This window comes from Pomacea canaliculata, linkage group LG5, assembly GCF_003073045.1.
Source record: "Pomacea canaliculata isolate SZHN2017 linkage group LG5, ASM307304v1, whole genome shotgun sequence".
In the NCBI taxonomy this organism is placed as follows: Eukaryota; Metazoa; Mollusca; class Gastropoda; order Architaenioglossa; family Ampullariidae; genus Pomacea; species Pomacea canaliculata.
The window spans coordinates 25,076,306-25,093,158 of record NC_037594.1 but is presented as its reverse complement, the minus strand read 5'-3'; the positions used below and the strand labels follow the sequence as shown (position 1 = coordinate 25,093,158).

General features: G+C 46.0%; 1 protein-coding gene across 1 annotated transcript; it reads left to right on the top strand.

Annotated features, from left to right (window-relative positions):
* The first annotated feature begins 1,702 nt into the window (after window positions 1-1,702).
* On the top strand, window positions 1,703-16,546 carry LOC112565182 (homeobox protein HMX3-A-like). The gene is made up of 2 exons (XM_025240513.1): window positions 1,703-3,804; window positions 13,972-16,546. Exons 1-2 carry the CDS (start codon window positions 3,000-3,002, stop codon window positions 14,487-14,489), a joined length of 1,323 nt encoding a protein of 440 aa, XP_025096298.1. The 5' UTR covers window positions 1,703-2,999; the 3' UTR covers window positions 14,490-16,546.
* The last annotated feature ends 307 nt before the right edge of the window (window positions 16,547-16,853 follow it).

Here is a 16,853-nt window from a genome sequence, read left to right as displayed (position 1 = left end):
CCCTGATCAGTATATACGTACCCTACACAGTCTACACTCTACACGTATCCTTCACAGGCAGTAGAGTAACTGTTGTGTATCAGTATACATTTATTTATGTGGCAACGATCTGTCTCATCCCACCTGATCAACAGTGTCAATGAGGCACACCACCCAGCCACCCTGACTCTCCACACCCTCCGGATTCCCAAACCCTCCACTCTTCTGATCCCTCTGATCTTCCACCTCCTCCAGATTTTCCCCACCCTCTTGCTCTTCCTGTCACAACGACTTTATTATCTGCTCTCTGTCGTCGTCCTGATGCTCGTCCATCTTGTTGCCGCCGGCTGAGGGCTGGGTGAGACGATGCGCCGAGTGCACATTGGTGCCGACGAGCATGAGGTCACGTGAGCACGTGCTCTCTAAACCACAGCATCTGCTCCTCTGCCTCTTTGCGGCTGACGGCGGGGGCCAGTGCGGGGAGGGGGCAGGGGGCGAGTGCGGGCCACTAGCGGTTCTCGACGAGATGGAAGTCGGCTCCTGGTGACACTTGTGGCCGCCGTCGGCCTACTTGGTGGTCGCTGGCTGCTCACACTTGACTTGGGGTGGACGGCAAGAGATAATGGATTAACACAAAGCTGCGGGCGCCGCTATATAGTGCACTTACTCCTCCCTCCTCTATTTCCTCCCTCCCCCGCCATTACCGACAACTGCGGGGCGACTTTTTGGATAAACGATATACAGCTGACGAGAGTTGTCACGCTTTTGAAGGGTCAGTGTGAAGATGATCACATTACATCTTGTTGACAATCATCTTCTGTCCTCTCGGTCATCGTTACAATCTGTGGATATCATAAACAATATTGTCAACAACCATTTCTGTCCTGTCAGTGACTGTCACTGGTTGTACAGCAGTGTCAGCGGGTGTGTACCGAGTTTCACAAGTAAAGATCCAGCCCACCTGAGTGAGGGTGGTGTCCGACATACAGCTGCTGGTTACAGGGCACGTGAGGTCACATCTCGCGCCCACTTCGTGTCGGTAGGTACGACAGCAGCAGGAATGGTTACTTCATTGATAAGGAAAGTGCTTCCACCTTAAGGTGATTTTTGGGTAGAGGGAGTGAGGAGGAAACCGGAGTACCCCATAAACCCCCGACGCCCAACCCTGCGAACAATTGTCACACACAGTGTCCGAAGACAAGATCTGAACCCTGATCCTCTTACTCGAGCGGTGATAAGCGAGTGTTGTAACCGCTACACTACCGTGCGCCCCAAAAGAGCGAGAATCGAGGCCGTCGCCCACTTTACTGCCTCTCAAAACACACACAACAAACACACATACACACACTGATGTCTCTTTACAGGTATGTGAAGACATATCTCACGATAAACAGTTAGACTGGTCCGGAATAAAAGCTGACAGGTGAGGCAGACCAAGTTGCCTAACGCCGCCTTTGTACCGGTTTTTTAATTTTGTTTTAATTTTGTTTGTTATTTTTTTTTAGTGGGGTGGGTGGGGAGTGAAGGGATTGGTGGGCGAGAATTATCTTGTAGGCTCTTCTAACATTCGTATAGCTGTAAATATTGTCTTCAAGGTGTTGTAAGCGGCTGTTGTTTGTGTTTGGAGTGTTAGTCCTTTCTCTTTGTGTCGAAGATTTTGAGATTGCTGTTTGTAGCAGTTGTTTTGTTTTTAGTTGTGTTTTTTTTTTTTTTTTCTTTTCCTTTCGCAAACTCCGCTGTCGACCACGTTTTCTGCTGGCTTCTGTCTCCGCAGCACATTCCTCACATGTGAAGAGCGTGCTGACGCGGGCCTGGACTGCTACCGGGTGTGTGACGACCTCTGGTAGTCAGGTCGGGTGTCGGGTCGTCAGCACACTGGAGTGTTGCTTGCATATTTGTTTTTGTTTGTCTATGTAGTCTTACGCCTCATCTCAAGTATTTGTTTGCTCTGCTCAGCCTTGCATGACCGCCGCTCACTAGTCTGGAACTTGTCCGATGTGCACGACCGTTGTAATGTCTTCTGCAGACGACTGTGGAGAGTCTGGCACCGCCACCACTCCCCTCTCCCCACCTTCCCTACTCGCAGGTCTCCTGTACTATGTGTCTGTATGTGTGCACGCTCTCTTGCGTGCATGTGTATGCGTATGTGTTTATATGTGGGGGGAGAGAAGAAACAAAAACAAAGAAGGGGGGTTGTGTTCGTGAGACGGAAGTCGTGAACCCTTGGCCTCAATGACAGCCGCTCAGCTGCCGGTAAGCCACGCCCCACGGCAACCCCCTCTCCCTACCGGACCCCTGTGATTGGCTTGTGGCTCATTACTTGACAGTCAATCCTCTGCAGGTCGTCCTCTCCTCCACCCGCCCTCCGCTGAACGTGTGTCAATCACACGGCTGACACGCCCACACGTTCTCGCAGGTGCACGCGGGCGCCTGGCTCCGCCCACTCCTCACCCCCGCCCTCGATCGTGGCCTGCAAGGAGGCGCCGCCTCGCGCCGTCTACCCGATTACATGTAATTGTTACAGTTTACAGCACCCTGCACCCTGCACAGGTGTCAACACCAGAGTCGCCGCTCTGCCAGCAGTGCAAGAGGCCAGAACGTTTCACCTTTGTGGCCGGTCTGCTGGGATTCCACAGTCGCAGACTCCGAAGTTCACAAAGTCACTGCCAGTGTCACCGCCAACAGCCAACCGCCATTTCCAGCTTCTCTCTGGAAACCCTGACCAGTCTACCCACTGGGCCTCTCCGGTCTGAGCTTCAATTGAGACTTTTGTGGGAACATCGGAAGCCAAACTGTAATTGTGGGCTGACAACTCTTTTGGCTGATCTGTGGGCTGACTTGTTATTTGTGGGCAGCTGTGGCAGCTGTCAGTGGTAAGTGCTTTCACAGCTGGAGTGTTACATAAGGACACCACGCTTGTGGGGTGGGGGGAGCCCCATCGTCCCTTTTGCTGTCGTACATCGAGCATCCTTTTTTTTTTTTTTTTTTGTCCTTCACCGACTCCTGACAACGGTGCAGCCATGCAAGACTCTGCTCCAGCAGTCACCACTTCCGGTCCCTGCCACTCGCAGAAGAAGGGTTTCCTCTTCTCCATAGACAGCATCCTCACTCTACACGCCAAGAACACCAATCGCACTCCCGACGACGACAAAGACGATGATGACCGCATCCAGATCCCTGCACCGGTCACCAGAGGGCGCTTGCCGGAGGCTGTGGCCGTTGGAAAGAGCAACAAGACAGTCAGCGATATGGTCGGCAAGGTCTCCCAGGATGAGGAGGATGTCCGCACCGTGTCCCCCACTCAAAGTTCCCCCCACTCGCAGGTTTTTACAGACAGCGCTCTCAATCTGCCCTTCACCTTTCACTCTCACCCGTGTCAGCAGCTGGACCAATCCCTCCCGCGGCCGCACTCCTACCTGCCTTTCCACGCCTTCCGCCAGCACCTGCACAAGATGGTCAAGGGAGGGAAGTATTCACTGGGTCACAGTAGTCTGCCCCTGGCTGTCCAGCTGCCGCTTCCTCTCGTGCGACACCCTGGTCCCCGCTGCATGTTGCACAAGACGAGCGTCTGCTGCACGTCACATGACGGACACGAGGCGCAGCAGGATGCGCACCTGGTGGAGGTAGACCGTGCATCGCCGCCAGCCCGTCAGGGACCAGCCGCCCACGACGACGTCGACAACAACGCTACGGAGGTGGACGAGCAGACGGAGGGAGAGGAGGACGGTGACGTTAGTGGTGACGTCACGACATGTGACCTGCGGGCTGACTGCCATGGCGCAGGGTTAGGCGCGTCACAAGTGACGCGGAGTGAGGACTACCCAGGTAAGAGGGAGTTTTTAATGGAGTCTCATTGCCATTCTTTCTTTTTTTAAAACCCAAAGAACATGCAATCATTTGAAGGCTTAGGGAGACAACAGATAAGGCACAGTACTATCGAACATGAACAGGGTACAGCGCTAACCACCATCAGAGTAGATCCATGATAGACATGACTAGGCCACACGACCTAGCCAGACATAACTAGGTCACAAGACCTAGCGAGATAGACATGACTAGGTCACACGTCTCACCCGTCACGGGTCGTAGGACACACCGCGGAGAGGGAGGTGGGCAGAGAACTCCATTTGCCTGTTTGGACAAAAAATATATATAAATCATAAAAAACGGTTAATTTAAAATACTTTCCACCCGTCCGTCTGTCCGTCCCTCTGTCTGTCTGTACTGATACACAAATCCGTGCGCTAGTGTGTTTGTTTCTCTGTATCTCTGTCTGTATGTCTGTTCAGCTGGTCATGAGGTTTTGGCTGTAACTGACGGTTACTTATTCTGACCTTGGCCATGGTGTTGGGTAGGTGTGAGCACTACTTACAACAAGTATAGAATGTGAATTAATTTTTTATTTGACAATATGTTAACATCTGTGAGGCTACATTGGAAGATATGAGGTTGTTTTGACAATACTCAGGTGTAGTTGATAATGTCACGTGGCTATACAGGACACTACGTGGTTATATTTGATGTATGGTTGTGTATGAAACTTTAACATGTAACACGTAGTCACTGCTATCGGCCGTTGTAAGAACTGTCAGGGTGTCATTGCATTGGAATGTTGTAGTGTCTGGCAAGTCCCCCCATGACACCAAATGGACATGAGCGTGGATGCACTTGATAATGATAATTGTGTGTGCGTGTCCGCGCGTACGTGCATGCGAACAAGCATATCAGCTGACTCTGTCCGGTATGGAGTGGTGACTGGCGTTTCCAGCGTTCACGTCCAAAGTTCACTGGAAATTTAAATCATCTTTTAACGAACAATAACAAACAAACTATAAGTATAAAGTCGAAATAAATAGAGATAAAAGAGGAGCTGACCGCCGCATGATAATTATGCCAAGAGACAGAGAGAACGAAATCAGTGACAGTGACAGTGACAGTGTCAGTTGCAGGCAGCGTCAGCAGTTGAAGTGACCATATAGGATCTTTAAAAGTTTTATTACTAATTTGTTGTTATTGCTGTTGCCTTGTGTTCCCTTATTTGCAATATGTCTGCCCCTCCCTGTGTCGGTGCTGCTACTGGCTGCTGTGACACGATGCTGCTTTCATTGATGCCAGACGGCGAAGTCTGTAGTGACAGTTCTCATCGCAGTCCTTATGAACCCAAAGGTTGATGTAAACAATGTAAACAATTCTTTATTCACCCAAACCTTCTGAATCAGGTGTGACGTACAGACGACAAGTTTCTATTCACCTGTCTCTGAAGTTTGTTCTCAATCACCAGGATGCCGTATCCATTTAGCGATTCTGAACTAAACAGTAGAAAAACGACTTTCAGCATTCATTTTCGTGACAGCTACAAGGTTTATTCAAATTTGTGACTTTTCGTGGCACCTACAGTGCTGTTGGTTTAAATGTGTGACTTGTGGCAACGAAAATATTTGGACAAATGGCTTTTGTGAAGTAGGGCAGCGCCTCCTTCCAAAACGCCTTTGAGAACTGCGATGTTTATTAATAATTATTATTATTATTATTATTATTATTATTATTATTATTATTATTATTATTATTATTATAAAGAGCCCTCTTGCTGCAATATTTCATGGCGCACGCATACAAACACTCATTAAGATATGCGCACACACACACACCTACACACAGACAATGAAGTAAGTTCATGGCAATGGAAGAAAAATTCTGCCTGGTTCACTGAGTTTAGCTGTACGATGTCATGAACAACAAAAAAACAGTTGATAGTTTATGACAATAAACTACGCACATAACATTTGTAGTCCATGACAATAGACTACGCACACACATTTATAATCAATGACAATAAACTACCTATAAACATTTGTAATAAATGACAATAAACTACCTATAAGCATCTGTAGTATACAACAATAAATTACACACAAATGTTTGTCAGTCTATAAGAATAAACCGCGTCCAAACATTTGATAGTCTATGAGAATAAACTACGCACCCAGACTGGGTAGTTTATATGGTAGTGAACTACGCCTGACCATCGGAAGTAATTATACTTTATGCGTTATGTCTATTTATAGCTACAGGTATCGGCCCCACCACAGGTGGGAGGGGAGGGGAGAAAAATAAGGAGATTTAGAGGGGAGGGGGTCTCGTATCAGTGCGAGCCTGTGTCGTGGTGCTACACTTGTCGGTCACGTGTTTGTTACGTGACTGTCACGTCACCAGTCAGACCACCACCCTCACTTCTTCCTGAACACACCCACTGTAATGTGAAGCTCTCCCTCTCTCTGTCTCTCTCTCTCTCCCAAAAATATGGCGGGCTAATGAACTTATTGGATTAGTCACGTGTCTGTCACACGGAGGGGGTGGGGTGGAGAGCTGTGTGTCTTCGGCTTAAGATAATTGTTCTTCTTGACACAGCCCATTACCTGTCCGTGGGGCTCAGATCGTCCACTTAGCGAGTGATTGCAGGTTGTAGCCGCTGACACCTGTACAGTCCACGTGCACACCTCGGACTCGCTCCCCCAGTAAACCTCTCGTTGTCCATGACTACACCTTGTGTCGTCAGATAGGATGGAGAAGCAGCCCTCGCTGACAGCCTCCTGCGGGTGATAAGCATGGGACTGTGGTTGTCGCTCTTACCTGGCAGTCGCACTGGGGTGCTGATGCTACTTGAGTGTCGACGTCGTTTGGTAGATGTCGCCACTCACACGTGAGCGCCGCTCAACAGCTGCAGCTGGCGAGGACTGGGAGAGCTGTTGTGTCGCACTCAGGTGGTGCTATCTGCTGACGCGGTGTAAACACCTTCTACTTGTCACCCCCAAGTGCGCTTCTGCCCCTGTAACCCCACCTGTAGTTCGGAGCCAGTCCCTGGATCTCAGGCAGACGGGAGACCACTCAGGGCAGCAAGCAGCACTTGTCACATGGCGTTGTCACGTGGTGCAACCAGCAGACCTCATCCGTTTGTGAGAGATAGTACATACAGTACGACAAACCTATAAGGGTATATTCAGTGCGACAGACAGAAACGGTTATATACAGTACGACAGATCGATACGGGTATATACAGTGCGAAAGAAAAATACGGGTATATAGATTGGACACACAGATACGGATATATACCCGTATGAGTATCACAGACAAATACTAGTATGTACAATACGACAAACCTGTAAAGATATATACAGTGCGACAGACAAATACGGATATATACATTCCGACTTAAGGTAGGACTACACATAAGCGTGGTTACTACAGTTGTGTTAGTAGTTCTGTTGTTTTTGTGAACATTATGAGTATAGACCAATGCATAAAACAATAACTCCGCCGTCAACAAAGTGACAAACAAAAACACTAGTACGACATCGGCAACTCTTCTGACATGGAAGCTGAGAAGGTTAATACTTCTGGTATTTGAGGTCACATCCGCCTGTTGTGTCACCTGAGATATTTAAAATGGTGTTTGCCGGTTTAACCCGCTTGTTACCTTTGATCTGAACTACTTTTATTGTTCGACTTGAGACCCGCCTGTTGTGTTTTCTCTAGGATTTTTTATTTTAAATTTTTCAATTGTTCCTGTTGTGGGTTGCGTGAGCCGTACATACCCGATGCGAGACCTCCACCAAAACATTTATACACTGCTAACCGTCACTCTAACCGCCCAATGTTCAGACACTACTAACCCTCTCTCTCACACAGTGCTAATCATACAGTCGGCTCTCAGTATTCGCGGGTTCTCCAGCCGCAGTTTAGCCAACTGTAGAAAATACAAGGAAAAAAATCCAGAATATTTCCCAAAAGCGAGCCTGAAATAACTGCACGCCGAGCACCACGCAAATAAAATGTTGCACGTGTTGTCCCGCATTGTCACAGATCTTTAGTCTCTATCTCTCTACATTTCTTTATCTTTCTATCTCTCTCTATATTTCTCTCTCTTTATCTCTATCTATCTCTCTATCTCTGTGTGTCTATCCCACCATGTCACAAATTTTTAATCTTTCGTTGTTTGTTCATCTCGAGCTTTAGCGCGAACACGTAGCGATTTCTTTTCTTGCGATTAACTACACGGGTGAGGGTTGAAAGGTTCAAAGAGCAGCACAACAACAACAACAACAACAACAACAACAACAACAACAACATCAACTGCCATAAAGATCTACGATTACTTTTCTTTCCGACGCGGCACAACGACGACGACCATTCATGCAATTTGTTTCTCTTTTTTTATTTATTTATTTATTTTTTTGTTCTCTTTTCTTTATCTCCTACGCAGCGATACTCTTGTTGTGTTGACCATGTTTACCGATCCTGTTCCATTGTTTACTTACTAAATATTCTGAAATTAAATACGATTCTAAAGGCAGCTACCTGCTCCCTTCTCCCTGCTTCAGTCATTATGTCAGCAAAGTGATGTTTAAATCACCAGATAAACTAATTACTCCAGTGTTGATTTCACAGCAGTTTTAATTGTATCGTTGGCATCAAAACGCTTGCTGACCCACTAAGTCTTGACTTCGCAGCGCGAGCCTGGGGTCATTTAACCGCGTCATCCGTTACCCTTGGTAACGCAGTGCACTTCCTTATTTTTAATGTTAAGTGCACTTTGCCAAGTCTGTAATTGATTAAACTTATTGCTATATTATTGTCACAAAGTACATTTAGTTTAAATTTGAAATTCACGGTAGACAGGATTTTAAGCTTTAGTGGTTTACTTTAGTAGAGTGGTCCACTGAGCCAAATACTTTGAGAACCACTGGACTATAGTGTGACTAGAATTTGACTATCAGCATAGCTAGGACAGGTGTAGTGTGACACAGACATGAGTAGTGTTTGGTCAGCGAGCCAATACAGTCCTCACATGTAGAACTCAAGCCCTCAGTGGAGTTATCATGATATCATATGGTGAGCAATACTATCATTATATATATAAATAATTTTATAATTATCATCTTGATCCCCAGTGTTCATGTTTGTATTTATCCTCTTGATTTTTCATTGCAGGGAGTGAGACAAATGAGAGAGAGTGTGTGTGAGAGAGAGGGTTAGGGGGAAGTGGGTACATTATGAGTTCTTGTAAGCACTTAATTAATGCAAACGATCAATTTGTCTGTCTGTACTGCTATTTGTCTATTTGTCTCTATGCCTGTCCATTAACCCTTTCATCCATCCATTCCTCCATTAATCTCAGACATGGTGTTGAAAACCTACGGCCTCACGGAGGGAGGGAAGGAGTTGGGTAGAGAGAAGGGGATCGTGTGGACGGCCGCCCGTTGATCAACGCGTGCAACACCGGAAACTGCGTTAAAAGGGCAAAACGGTTTAACACCCGCTTCTCTTCACCAAGAGAAACTGCTCCTGATGAGGATGATGATGATCATGATCATGATAATGATGAGGAGGAAGAGGGGGAAGAGATTGTATTTTTTTAAAGTGCGCAACATGTGCAAAGGACAACTGGAAAATGAAGTCCTAGGATTTTTTTTTTTTTTTGCGACGCGAAATGAAGTCCAAAACATCACCGAGACCCTTAAATAAATGGTCTTAATGACACGTGCGATGCTTGGTAACTAGCTGTGGACCAGAGCGTGCTGGCAGCTTGGCCATAAACATCTTTTCTTAAATTAATCACACAAACAGAAGGGAGTGGCCTTGATGGAGCTGTGGGACCATGGCGAGATGCTGGTGAAGTAGCGGAGCCCTCATCGTCAGGGCAGTTACAACAAGTGTACAGTGTGGATAGGAGTGAGGGAGCTGGAGGGAGGGGAACAAGCGTGTCGCCTGAAATTTTTGAAATTTCACTTGGACATACATCAATCTCTAGTTGTCATTTTACCAGAATTTTAGTTTTACCTATGATTTTCCCGTAATCCACTTGTCCGTGGGTTTCTTTAACTTATTGACCAATTTTATCTCATAATTTGTTTACTAAAGTGATTGTGGTGCAACTTGGTACAACTGCTTAATTCGTGACATTTCCATTCATTTTATTAAACTGCCTGCAAACATAAAAACCCGTCAACTCACAAACACACAAACTAACAATGTGCCTAATGAGATCACTAACTAACAATTATAAAAATACATACCTAAGAATAATAATGGAGCAAATACCTGTAGTACCCAGTGACACTCGGTGACAAAGATACGATTAGACAAAACAAATTTGTTAGCGGAAAATGAAATACTAAACACATGCAACTAGAGAAAGCAAATAATGCTCCCGTATTCATGGGGGAAAATAAAAATGCTAGACATGTGTTACAATTAAAGAAAATTGGTATTGTAATAGAAGTTAAGGATATTAAATAAATGTTAAACGATTAGAATGTTTGAAATACTGAACAGAACATAATTAAAGAATCTAGAGAAACAAATGCTCTTGTATAGAAAGTTCAGAATGCTAAAAAGACATTATTACATGATTAGAAAACACCACATGGGTTCATGGAAACACACTGTAAGATTAGACAACAGCAGACTGCTTACGGAAAAGTAGAAAACACAAAGCAGATAATTTGGTATTATTACAAAATATAATATAAATATAAAGTGGTCTATAACAAAAAAAGCCCAAGTCACAAACAGCAGACATCGGTTGCATCTATCAAATAACGGGACACTGGTCACGAAATAGTTCCAGTGTTTTAGGACCGGCTCTGGCATGTCAAACAGAAGCAAGATGTTAAAAAAAAAATAATCATCATACAGTGAGCTTATGTCGCGCCATATCTTGCTCTTATAGCATGCTTATAGTGCTTTACAGAAAAAAAAGAAGACACACACACAACATGCAAACTTGTTGTCTATAATTCTGATGCTGTATGAGAAAATTAATATATGTAGCAAGCAGCTGCTACAGTGTGCGCAATTTATTTGAAAAACTGTGCTCCAGGCTGCACATGTTGCTGTCCACACCATGTCCAGTCATGCTCAGCTGATAGGTACAAGTGGTAGAAGTGTTTGCCTGCAGAATGTTTACTTGAAAAACAAAAGAAGTCCACGAGTCGTCGGAAGAGAAACAAGTCGAGCGATGTAGTATTGTCAAGACCATCAACTGTTCGTCATCCTTCATTAGTCATAAAATCAAACATCTTTGTTTTCGTGAAAAAAAGCTTGAGGAAACACTACGATAATTATCAGAATTATCTTCATCAGAAACTGATGTAACGGAGGATAGATGCAGAAAGTTCATTGTGAAACTGTGACCTTCTCCCCGACATACTACACGAAGAACATTCATGGCGAGATAAAGGAGGCAGGCAGTCGATGACAGGATGCGCTGTGAGGTGATGTGTAGATGAAAACTATCCAGTGTAGCAAAGAAAGAACGAGTGGTAAAGGCACACACACACACACACAGATAAAACACTGATCAAGGAGGCTTCGATCCATGAGCAAGACCAAAGTGAGAGAGAGAGAGAGAAGTCCCCTCCAGTCAGTTTGGCGAAAGGACATTAAATTAAAATTTTATAGGAAATAAAATTTGCGACAATATGAAATGATACATATCAAACAGAAGATAGAGAGACCAACATCATTTTCACATAATTTAATACTGAGACCAACATTACCCTGACGTGATCTGGAGAAGTAAGCAACATGGCCGCCAGCAGGATGGCCCTACCTTGGTGAGTGTGGTCAAAGTGTGAAACCCTTCTACATCTCACTGATGTTGTCACTGTCTGCTGCATGTCACAGTCTTTGGTGTCACTTTGTGTCCATGTCAGGTCATCGAGGTGTCACAGTCTGTGGTGTCACTTTGTGTCTATGTCAGGCGACACGTACAGGGCTACATCTACTGTTCAGGTCTGACTCTCCAGGTCTGACTCCAGTACAAGCCAGACTTGATGACCAGTCAACAAAACACCGGCAGTGGAGACCAAGGACAAGGCAACAACAGGTCTGACAGGAGGGGGTCAGGTCTGACACAAGCTCGTGTACTAGTGACAGGCGGGGGTCAGGTCTGACACAACCTAGTGTACTAGTGACAGGCGGGGTCAGGTCTGACACAGCTCGTGTGAATCACACCTTTCCGCTTCTTGTGGATATCTTGCACGTGCTAGTCCGTGCTTCCCTGGGGCCTTGTTGCACTTGAGGACCCCGGGCCTTCCAGCGTCCAAAAGGACGGCGTCTGCTGCCAAACGATTCGCCCGTCAGCTGCTGACACACAAGACAGCAATTGTTGTGTGTGGGGTGTGGGGGGACCTTTCTCCCCCTTCCCCTGGATCCTAGTCTTTCCACAAGCTTACATTTTCTAGCTGATTGTATGAGGCAGGAATTCACACTCTGTGGAAACCAATCGCTTTATAGGGCTGCGCCCCATGCTCAGTCCCTCCGTGTGGCCCGTGTTTGTTTGTTTTTGCCTTATTCCCTCCCTTTCTCCCCCCACCAACAGTGTGTTAAAGTCACATCACTTAATCCGTTAAGGAGAAGATAATACTTTGTCAAGTAGATGGCGCTGCCGCTCATGTGATTAGGGGAGAGCACTCATCTAGGCCTCGTGAGTCGATAAGAAGCGCGAGCCGAGAGATAGGTATATCACACGAGTATCACATCTATTGTGACGGTTACGTGACATTAATCTAAGAAACTAGTATCACACTTTACATGGTGATGTACGTGACGTGAATCCATCACACACTTCTCGTCATCTACTCTCAGTGTAAGATACTATAGCATCACAGTATCTGAGGGGGGGTCTGTTATTTCTGGTGATTTATATCACCTTAATATGTAGGATACTAGTATCACACGTTCTATAATGATTCACGTGACGTTCGTGAAAACATTTGGCAAACACTTGTTTGTGTTGAGACTGCGTCACGTGACTACGATGTGGTTGTTTCTTGGCTCGGTGCACGCGCACCTCACGTTGTGGAGAGCTCCTCGTGTACTGGCGGAGATGTTATTACCTCCCCGTTCATTGTTTTGTCAGTCACTTCCGCCCGGACGTGATTTGGCGGTGAACGTGCTGTGTATGTCACTTACTGGCAAAATAAAAGACTAAGTGAATCCAGCGTGTGTGAATTATGCCCACGTGCAAACAAACTGCAGTCATCCTTCACTCGCCGCTGCCTCAGCCTCTCCTCCAGGCTGCTACCTTCCTGCAGCTGCTTCTGACTGACGGTCAAAAATAAACTGTCAGTGAGCAAAGTCACAGCTGTCAGTCTGTTCTGATAATAATGGGAAATACTGAACATCATTACAGCTGTCAGTAACTGTAAATACTCCAGTACCATCGAGCAGTGGACACCACAATGGCAACTATTAGTCTTTTGGTGAAGATGTAAGTAAGGGAGTTCCATGGTCTTGTGGCTGTTGGGAGGGAAATGTTGTCCCCACAATTCTCAGTTTTTATATTTTAAGGATGGGCGCCAGGTCCTCTCCACCGCTCCCTTACCTTCCCCAAACAGCCAGATACCCGTTCTACAGCTGGGTCAGCAGGGTGGACTGGGGATGCACGTTATGTTAGCAACTGTTACTGTCACTAGGTTGTACTCACACCTTCTGATGGTGCTGTGAGCTGCTAGTAGCTGTCCTGGTCGTCGACTAGAACAAGTAGCACATGCATTCTTCGATGATATTATGATTACAATGATGATGATTGATGATGCTGATGATGATGATAAAAATGATATTCTTTTCATGATATTTCTCAACCTACGTTTTGATTTGTTTTATTAACTAACGCCACACACACACAAAAGCAGGACGGAGAACGGTTACAAGAATTAAGAGTGTGAATGCGATAATAAAAACATTAACTGCTGACTTGATGTCAAAGCTACTGACACACAGTCACTCATGGGTAGGATCAGACTGACACCTAATACTAGCAACATCATCTTTAAATTTAATTGTTGAGCTTGTGTGCTACATCAAAATGTGTGTAGACAACAAATTGAAAGTGGTTTTATGGGGGATTTTTTTTCTTCTGAAGAACAGACAGGTAACAGCTGTTTGATGTCCATGGTTAGAAACTCACAGCTGTCATTCTGTCTCCAGATCTGGCCAGAGGAACAGAGCACGTGCTGATTGAAGGTCAAGGGTCAGCAAGCGGGTCAAGCTGCTCAGAGAAGCCTCGCCGGAAGCGGTCTCGAGCCTCGTTCTCGCACGGCCAGGTGTACGAGCTGGAACGCCGCTTCCGCCACCAGCGCTACCTGTCGGGGCCCGAGCGCTCGGACCTGGCGCGCGCCCTCAAGCTGACGGAGACGCAGGTGAAAATCTGGTTCCAGAACCGACGTTACAAGACCAAGAGGAGACAACTGCAGCAAGAGCAAATGCTGGCGGCCACGGCCAAGAAGGCTGCCGTCACCTTGCTGGTGAAGGACGGCAAGCGAATGTTCCAGCACAACAACCTCCTGGCACAGGCACGAGCGCACGGCCTTCTTCCCCCGCTCGTCACCAGCCCCCCTACCGTCCCCCTGCCCACCTCCGCCCCCGAGGACTATGTACCCCGCCCCCTGCTGTACCCCTCGCTGCCCCCTATGCCGGCATTCAACTACTACTACTTTCTGCACTGAAACACCCGCTTGTCTGAATCCCTACTCCTCCACCCCACCATTGCCACCCGACACTTTATTCTCGCTAGCCTGAGTGTGACAGCGCCTGTGAGAGCGCCCTCTGTGGATGACGTCACAACACCAAACAACATTTATGACACCGCTGCTTACAACCTCATGGTGTGACGTCACACCACACGGCGAAAGGTGATGTCGCAGTTGATGAGTGACATCACAGCGTACCGTTCCAACGGTCTCTGGTGGTGACACCGCCGCGCAGCAGCTGGGTGACGTCATTGGCTTCTGGAGGTGACACGTCACGCGCCAGTAGCGACTGCTGCAGACCGGAGGGAAGGCAAGGTCAGATGGTGTCATGACAGTAGTCCACTCCAAGTGCAAAAACTAAATTCATTGCATTCCATTTTCACGGGGAAAAAACTTGTTGACTGCGGCTGTTGTCCTGGATATTATCTCGTCCTGTCTACACTTGTCTATGGGACTAGCGTCTGTATACTCACTATGTCTGTGTTCTGTGTATTCTCACTACGTATGTATTCTATGTAGTCTTACTATATCTCTATTCTTCCTACCTTCCTCCCTTGTACCTCCCTCTGCACCTATGTCCATCCTTCATCTTCCGCCTTCTGTTCTGTCCATTCCTCAATGAAGTGTCTATTCAGAATGTGTCATCGCTCGTCTAGACTCTGCAAGCACGTGAATACAAGATAGAAGTGGAGGGCTGAGAGAGACAGATGTAGGAGGAGCACTGGGACACGTGGAGGACTGTTGCTGTAGTCAGTGATGTCAGATGTCAGTGAAGGAAAATGACAATGTGTGCGTCAAGCGCTGGGGAATGTGTGAGAGGGGGATGTAAATGGAGGACAGCGGATGAACACGAGAAGTTGGTGAAACAACAGGAACTGTACGACTTGCTGGAAACTGTCAGACCGTCAAGTTGTTGTTTGTCACGTTAATGCTAATAAACAACTTAGTTTTCTTAGCAAACAAGAGACAGGGAGACAACAATGTAGCAACTAAATGTTTGAGAAAAGACTTTGATCGCGCACCTTGTTCACGATGACATTAAAGTTTGACATGTCCGCCAAGCAAAGCAAGTGTAATGACTTGTAATGTTGCTGAGTGCACAACCCACTGTACTTCCGGTAGTCAATGGTTACCTGCAGAGATATCAGATTCCACTCAAACATTCTGTGACTGATTCACTTAGCTGTTGTCCACTTTCAACTCCTAATATCACACTCCGTGACTGTTACAGTAAAATATTATCTACCTTGCTCATTAGCTGTGGTTGTCCCTCGATCTCCATCCCCACCCCTCATGTTTCCTGCCCTTAGTCCCGCTGTCTAACCCTTGCACAGGTAGGTACACAGGTAGGTACACAGGTAGGAGATTCCCACCTGCACCTTTATCATGGTGCATGTTCTGTCCACCAAGTTCCTACTTGCCTCTGGAAACTCTTTAATAAAAAGAAAAATATTGTATCTGATAAAACAGTCGAAATCCAAAGACAAACTCACTTCCATACTTTTCTTTTGCTTCGCCAACGACTTTTATTGACAATGTAGTTGTAGGAGGTTGGGTGTGTTGTCGGATATTCACCGTTACCTTTCTGTCAATGACAGGAACATCTGTTCCACTGTTCCACCACTGAGTTCAGTAACGTGTCGAGCTTTCTGATTGTTTCTACAATTTCTGCTTCAGCACCCAGCAACTTCCTGTTGTATCCATTGTCCCCAGTCCAGCAAATAAGCATGGTGTAGGTTTAAATAATACATCTAGATAATGATAATGATGATGATGATCTCCTTTTGCTGCTACCTGATATTGTTAACCTCATTCTCCTCCTTCATTTACTCTCGATGTAAAAAAAAATAAATAAATTATTTTCTTTACAAAATATTTACCTTCAATTCTATTCTTCATTCTCCATTCTTCCTTACATAAATGAGGATGTGAAGCGATGTTTTTGTCTTAAATTTGACCTCTAACCTTGACTGTTCACATGATTTCTTTGTTCTAATATACATTGTACGTACCTGATGTGTGTGATTTTACAAATCCAAAAAAGAAAGTTTAAAAAATAGAAGTATGCATGTGAAAAACTATCTGGTGTGCATAGAAATATGAGCGCACCTCAACTGGACGGAGGCCTGTAACTCTTCTGCTGAGTCTTAACCGGGTAGGCGAAACACCCGACTAGGAACGGTACTCACCCTACCTGTTGCTTGATGACTGGCTTCTGAAGTCAGGTAGCTTGCTTGCTTAATCATGTACAGGAGCCAAATGATCGGTGGGGGGGATAAAGATAAGTGATGCTCAATAATCCAAAATCCAAATTTGCTTCAAGACCACACCCGAGGAACT